This window comes from Thunnus thynnus, chromosome 20 (genome assembly GCF_963924715.1).
Source record: "Thunnus thynnus chromosome 20, fThuThy2.1, whole genome shotgun sequence".
Classification (NCBI taxonomy): domain Eukaryota; kingdom Metazoa; phylum Chordata; class Actinopteri; order Scombriformes; family Scombridae; genus Thunnus; species Thunnus thynnus.
Window position 1 is genome coordinate 26,708,064 of NC_089536.1, and position 7,497 is coordinate 26,715,560.

General features: G+C 38.7%; 1 protein-coding gene across 1 annotated transcript; it reads right to left on the reverse strand.

Moving 5' to 3' along the window:
* Positions 1–300: 300 nt before the first annotated feature.
* Positions 301–7,274, reverse strand: trub1 (TruB pseudouridine (psi) synthase family member 1). Its single transcript, XM_067576418.1, has 8 exons — positions 7,067–7,274; positions 6,876–6,974; positions 4,505–4,560; positions 3,214–3,295; positions 3,024–3,096; positions 1,796–1,935; positions 1,610–1,666; positions 301–1,477 (listed from the first exon to the last, which is right to left on the reverse strand). Exons 1-8 carry the CDS (start codon positions 7,212–7,214, stop codon positions 1,296–1,298), a joined length of 837 nt encoding a protein of 278 aa, XP_067432519.1. The 5' UTR covers positions 7,215–7,274; the 3' UTR covers positions 301–1,295.
* Positions 7,275–7,497: the final 223 nt, after the last annotated feature.

Here is a 7,497-nt window from a genome sequence, read left to right on the forward strand (position 1 = left end):
GGGAGCGAGCTTCCATACAGTAGTTCATCAGCCATCGGCTCTATCTCTCCCACACTGTAGCACTATTATCACCTACAACATGGCACTACTGTATATTTATCACACCATTCCTCTGGCAGATCCACTATTACTCTACTCAGACTTAAACCACAAAGTACTATTCTTGCCTTGATTGCCGATGTAAGGCAGCGTTGGCTGAAGTTTGTCATATTAAACTGAAGCCTGAAAACGTTCTCCCTCGATTGCCTCCACCGGTAAAGAAATTAAAATGGTATAAAAAAGGATTTGCAAAGACAAAACTTTATTAGTTCCACTTGAATATTTATTTAATCTGCAAATGCAGACATAATTAAATTAGACATGCTGCGTACACAACAACACTTGCAGAGCACATCAGTCTTCAAAAAAAAAAAAAAAACAGTTGCACTACATTGGAAGAACACAAATTGCTTTCACCCACGTGAAATTTCTTTAAGAGCACTGTTTCTAAAAATTAATCTCCAGGTAAAATGACTCATATAATATATTTAAGTGTATTGTCTAGCACAGCTACAGAAGGTGGAATTACTGGTGAAACCACCTGAATGAAGATAACGTCCAGACCAAAACTGTATGACATGGCAAAATTCAATCACAATACTTCTACTCATGGTCAATATTGATATACAGAATATCACAATATAAATGAAGTCAATATTTTTGCTGATCTTAAAGATTCCCCAGAATTGTAGTTGCAAAAAAAAAAAAAAAATCTATTTCAATAGACAAAAATAAATTGTCACAAATATTTAGAAATCCTGCAGCATGAAATGTTTTTTTTTGTTTACCATGTCAATCTGTTTCATGTTATCTGTATGATTTGAAAATACCTTTCTCTGCTGTTGCCTGTTTGTGTGTCGTCAACGTTCCCTATCACAGAATACAGTGGAATTTGGTTGGGACAGGTATGTACTGTATACTGGATATGAGCAGGTGGAGACAGATGCTGAGGGTGGAGGGTGGAGGGTGGAGTGGGTGTTGCCATTTTCAAACACTGAAATTTAACTACATCATAAATTGCAAGTGAAACACAGGAATGTGAGCTAGATATCACAAGACCCGAGATAGTTGTTGTTTTGATATTTTTGTCTCCGATGCTAAATCTTCATCTGTGGAACAAACACCTTCCAGGAGAAGCGGACACATTAAGGCCTGATTGTTCTCTTCATTGCAAAAAGCTAATCCAGTGAGTCATGACACACCATGACACCGACAGCAAGCCCACATTTTTACTCTCAGTTCGGGTCCCGTGTTCCTCAGGTGTCCGCCTCTGGTGGTTTGGTACAGTCCTGACCCGCCTCTGATCCTGAGCAGGGCTGCAGAGATGTGAGGATATGTTCCAGTGTCCAGTGCTCCTCATGTAAGGCGTGCTCCTCCAGGGTGAACTGACCCTGCTTGGTACGGGTCAGCTCTTTGACATGAGCACATGATGACAGAGCTGCAGCAGAGAGAGAACTGGTTATTCTTATGGTGACCAACAGTCTTCATTTCTGATTTCTCGGTTTAGATTATTGACTTTTTCCATAAACATGCTGATAAGAATTGTGAAAAACACTGAATTTCATCTCACCTTTTCCCAGATCATCAACCAAGCTTCTGACATAAAATCCTCCACCGCATTCAATATCTGTTATGGATATAAAAACTACTGTAACTGTTTGTTTGAATGTGCAACTCGCAAGGCTTTTCTAAATAACATGAAGTCAGAGTTACATAGAACAACATAGAAAGACTGTATTATGCAACACATGCTAACCCAGAGTGAAGACAGGAGGTTTGAACTCTTGCAGGGTCAGGTTGTACACCGTCACCGCTCTGGCAGGTTTAGCCTCGACCTTGTGACCTTTCTTCAGCAGGACAGACAGACGCTGGCCGTCTTTTTTCAGTGCAGAGTAACTAAAATGAAAAACAAATCAAACATACTCATGAGGTCTGCTGTTCTTTATTCCTGATAAAAAAAAAAAAAAAAAGGTGCAAAGGGAACAGAGTTCATGTGAAGTTCAGACATCCTATCATTTCACATCATTGTTTGAAATCCCCTTCCAGTCAATCTGAAATGTTGTCCATATTAAGGCTGGCAGGAAGGCTTCTTCATGGGGGGGGGGGGGGGGGGGGGGGTAGACAGATGAACAAACCAAAAGTCTGAAGCTAGTGGCCTCTAGAGACTGAAATGTTCACTGCAGCACAATGTGAGTGTTAATGATCCATCTATTCATAGAGCCCAGAGGGAGTTTTTCTTTAATATATCACAAGGTTTTTCTCATGGATATATTACTCTGCAATATTATTATTATTTAATTATAGGAAACTGTGGCAGTCCTGGCTGTTTTGGTGCCAGAGACAAATTGACATTGTGGGAAAGATGGTGCCAGAGTATGGACTGGGTTATGAGAGGAAAGCACTACCACTTTGCAAGATAAAAATACTTTTCTCCATTAATCAATGAATTTTTTTGGTCTATAAAACATCAAAGAATGTTATTTTAAATGTCAAAAAAATATCCATCACAGTTTCTTAAAGCCAAAGGTGACGTCTTGAAATTGCTTTATCTATCTGACTAAAAGATATTTCATGTGAAACAAAGAAAGGCAGCAAAAATTAACAACTGAGAAGCTGGAATGAATAAATGTTTTGGTATTTTAGCATGAATGATGACTAATGATTAATCCACTAATCTTTGCATCTCTAGACAAAAGTGTTCAGAGCTGTTCAGAGCAGCCATACTGGAAGTCAGAAGTGATTAATACGCCCAAAATGATTATCTATTACTTAGAACAGTGCAATTTGATCTGATGGTCAAACCCTTTATCAGTTTACTTTCACAAACACAGATGTTACTGTCATGGAAACATTTCCTCATATTGGAGGTCATGTATTGTTTCATGTATTTTTTTCATGTTTTACGTACATTAGTGTGTGTGTGTTCTATATTTTACTTGGCTGCCCTGAGGGACACCACAGTTACAGTCAAAGGTCTTACTCACAGTGGAGGGACTTGCATAATATCACCAACAAAGTTTTTCAGCTTCTCCTCGATGTCCAACCTGGTGATGTGTTCTGTGGAGTGAAACCAATATGAATAACTTAAATCATGTGTGTTCCAGCAGAGACAGAGGCTTGTTGAAATAGATCTCAATACCATGAATAGTTCAAATGAAATGATTGCAGTATTACCAAAGTCTTTTTCCAGAGTCACACTGCCAGTGGCATCCAGAGTATCTGTTGCTTTTCCCAGTTCCCCCACAGCAACATATTTCTGCAGAATAAACAGTATGCATCACTTTGTTGTCTCTGTGAATTAATGACCATTTATATGAAACTGTTGAATTCTGAAAATGCATTATGATTAGTTCTTTTCTAACAATTTCAAGACAAAAATTTATTAAAATGCAAAAGGTCCAGTTTGCAATTTCATTGTCCAGATCGAGTTGCACACTGCCTGCCCATTTGCAAATGAAAATCTGTTTGCATGGAGTGCACTGTAAATTATTTGTCGATGGAGTTAGCTATTTAAGTTTCATTTTCCTAGTAATTATCCATTTGTAAACATTATATATATTAGGGATGTGCAGAAAGCCCAGTATTTGTATTTGTATCTGTATTTGTTGAGGTAGCAAAATTATTTGTATTCGGAAAAAAAAGTGGAAAGAGGCTTAAAAATCCTGTTTTTGTTTTTATTACGCTTTAATTTTAGAAATTTAAAGTGTTATTTGTGCTTTGCTGAATAATGTATTTGTATTCGGGCACACATATACACATATATATATTCATATTCATTTAAAATGTCAAATATCTACACACAAAAAATGGGGTTGATGATTTATTTCCCAAAAGCATCTTAATGCTGTGCAGACTAACAATAGGAACAAGACCAACTTATTATTATATGAATGACAAGACCCAGATCCACCAAAGACTTTCTTGAACTGTTCACATTATGTCATCAACATTCAATACCAGTGTGAACAGGTCACCTTCTGAGCTGACCCACATGTGCAAAAAAAATTAAACACCATACAGGTGAGGTTCAACATACAGTCAAGCTCAGTGTATAATATAATTCTTTCAGACACATCTTTAGCTTCTCTACAGTGAGTTATAAGGATAGAAAAGCTTTAAAATACTGAAACACTAGCTAACCTAGTTATCATTTCATGCCATGTTTAATATTCCTACAACTTTCCTATAAGGATGGACTATATCATATAGTAACATACATTGTGTTGTAGCCACTCAACAGGTCCCACAGTGATACAGCTGCCTGGACAGCAATAAACTACAATGATACATTGATGCTACAAATTAATCAACAAGTTATATTTGTTTGTTTTGTTTTAAATGACCTGTTTTCTTCATAATGGAAACACATTCTCTTCAAGTGGAACAATTTCTGGTAATGTGGCTCTCTATAGGTCTGTTTTTAGGCCTTGACTTTTACTCTTTACATAGTTACAAACAAACTCACCTTAGAACCAGCCAACATGGTACTGAGCATTTTTGTACCATTCCCAACACCAACAACTGAAAGAAACAGACACATCAGAGTCCTGTTAGCATCCCCTAGAGGTGGCGACATTCCTCACACCACAAGATTAAAAAACAAGTGTTTCACAGACTTTAGTATTTTCTTCATTTTGCAGTCTGGATAATAGTGACTCAGGGAATGTTTGTCCTATTACAATCTTCTCTGTTCTGTCAGAGGCTAGTGCTAGTGAGCAAAAAAACAACAACAAAACAAAAAATGTTTCCTATATTTTGTACATGTATTGTTTAATAGGTCATGTGGTCGTGAGGTCATGTCCTCAGTGCTGCTTCTGGGAATTGCTATTCTTTAGAGTCAGAATTGAGACTGCTTATAGGTAGAACTATTCAAATTAAATAAAATATATACATGAGTTAATACAATAAAGGAATATAGTATTTCTCTGTCGATTATGTATTTGAAACACAATTTAGCAAAAATACAAACTAGAATATACAACAGACATAAAAATATAACTAACAGTCAATTAAATAAACAATGTGAAACAGTGTTTTTTTTTGTCCAGTCAAGCATTTCTTAGGGGTGTGTGGTTGGGCTGTGGGTAACCATGGCTACAGACCCTTCTCCTTTTCAACATCCTTGATGGCAGCAGTCTACAGCAAGCAACATACATTGTTTAAAGATCCTGTTTTAAGACATATAAAAATACTCTGCTTTGAATAATAATTTGTGTCCAATATGATTTTTCCACAAAAAAAAAACATTCATTACCTCATTCTCCATGATAGAAAACATCCAGAATGTATGAATCTGTAAATACTGTTCATTTCAAAAGTTCAACTGCTGGAAACAAGATGTTTCCTACTTCACTAAAAAGTCCGTTCTCAGTGTTCACTCACCGAGCACTTCATGCAATTATCCAATCAGCCAATCATGTGGCAGCAGTACAATGCAACACAGGTCAGGAGCTTCAGTTAATGTTCACATCAAATATCAGAAATGGGTGACTGTGGCGTGGTTGTTGTTGCCAGAAATTGCTGATCTCCTTGGATTCTCATGCACAACAGTCACAAGAGTTGAACTCAGAATGGTGCAAAAAACAAAAAAAAAAACATCCAATGAAGCAGCAGTTCCGTTGACAGAAACATCTTGTTGATAAGAGAGGAGTCAGAGGAGAATGGACAGACTGGTCGGAGCTGACAGAAAGGCTACAGTAACTCAGATAACATCTTTACAACTGTGGTGAGCAGAAAAACATCTCAGAATGCACAACATGTGGAACCTTGACAGTGCAGATAGGCTACAACAGCAGAAGACCACGGCCGGTTCCACTCCTGTCAGCCAACAACAGAAACATGAGGCTGCAGTGGGCTCAGGCTCACCAACACTGGACAGCTGAAGACAGGAAAAACATAGTCTGGTCTGATGAATCTCTATTTCTGCTGAGGCACGTCACGTCAACAGTCCAGGCTGCTGGTGTAACGGTATGGGGGGATGTTTTTTTGGCACACTTAAGGCCCCTTAATACCAATCAATCATCATTTGAATGCCACAGCCTGAGTGTTGCTGCTGACCATGTGACTCCCTTTATGAAGACAATTTACCATCTTCTAATGGCTGCATCCAGAACGATAACACATCACGTCACAAAGTTATCTACACTGGTTTCATCAACATTACAATGAGTTCAGTGTACTTCACTGACCTGCCCAGTCACCAGTCTGAATCCAATAGAACAGCTTTGGGATGTGGCAGAATGGGAGATCCGCAGCATAAATGTGCAGCTGACAAATCTGCAAGAATTAAGTGATGCAATCACGTCAACATGGACCAGAATCTCAAAGGAATGAATCCATGCAACCAAGAAATTACACTGTTGTGTTGAGAACAAAGGGAGGCCCTGCCCAGAATTAGTATGGTGTTCCTAATAAAGTGCTGTGTATGTAGGTGCACTGAAAGCTTCAAGTTTCCACATCACACTAGCTGAGATGTCACAAATCCTGCTTAAACTGAGATTTAATTTAAGGTGAGCTCAGAGAGACGCTCCTCCTTCAGCAGATGAATGTGAAAACAAACTCTACACAGACATCATTCTGCACAGAGAAGAAGAACAACATCCAAGTGAAATATATTTTAGGTGGAGGGAGACTTTAACGGTAACCTCTGATGTTTCCTTGACATATTCAACTCCATCCCTATGTCCCCTACCAACTGTGAAACCAAACCTACTACCTGGCTACTCAAGGTACAACACCAGTAGTAACAAGCTATGTGTTTTCCTTTCATATCTGGCCCTCCAGGTCAGCCCGGGCAGAAATGAAACCCAGCACCTGGATGTATGCTTCCCGCTTACCCAACACCCCGCTGGCAGCGCTGTCCAGCGTCCCTCCGTGCCCCATCTTCAGACTCTGCTTCCTCCTCTTTCGCGGGTTTGGGTTCTGCACACCAGCCTCTGAAAGAAAAGTAACTTTAAAGCAGAACTGTCAAATGTCAGCCTCACCAAACGGCACATAGCCTCATCTCCTGACGGCGCCCCTGCATTACCCTTGAGTAAAGCTTCTTTCAGTGTATTCAGGACGTCTGCAGATGTCGGTCCTTGTTTTTTATAAATTGCGAACAGTCCGTTCAGAGACTGTAATTTAGACAGAGAACTAGTTATCGGTGCAGTGGTGTTGCTTATGTTTCCAGCCATGCTTGTTTTATTCTTCTTCTTCGGTGGATGACCTTCTTCTTCTACTTCTTGAGGAACCAACTGAATTCTGGCCTTTCGTTATTGAGTTACCACCATCTGCTGGTTATATTAGTTATATGAATATAATATGAATGTCTTGTTTGGGATCTAAGCAAAAATAACATTAATACCATATCTCCTTCTTCAACTTAATGACTGATTAATCTTGATTTAATCCAGTTTTTAGTTAGTTATCCACACACAATCATAGTAGATGGCTGGGGGGAAAAAAAGCTACTGTTTT

Bases quoted from the DNA above. Each gene is read 5' to 3' on its own strand.
- trub1 (XM_067576418.1), bottom strand. From the start codon at position 7,214: ATGGCTGGAAACATAAGCAACACCACTGCACCGATAACTAGTTCTCTG. The intron at 4,561-6,875 runs GTAAGCGGGAAG...TGTTTCTTTCAG, and splicing joins CGCTGCCAGCGGGGTGTTGG to TTGTTGGTGTTGGGAATGGT. The intron at 3,097-3,213 runs GTAATACTGCAA...TTCACTCCACAG, and splicing joins GACTCTGGAAAAAGACTTTG to AACACATCACCAGGTTGGAC.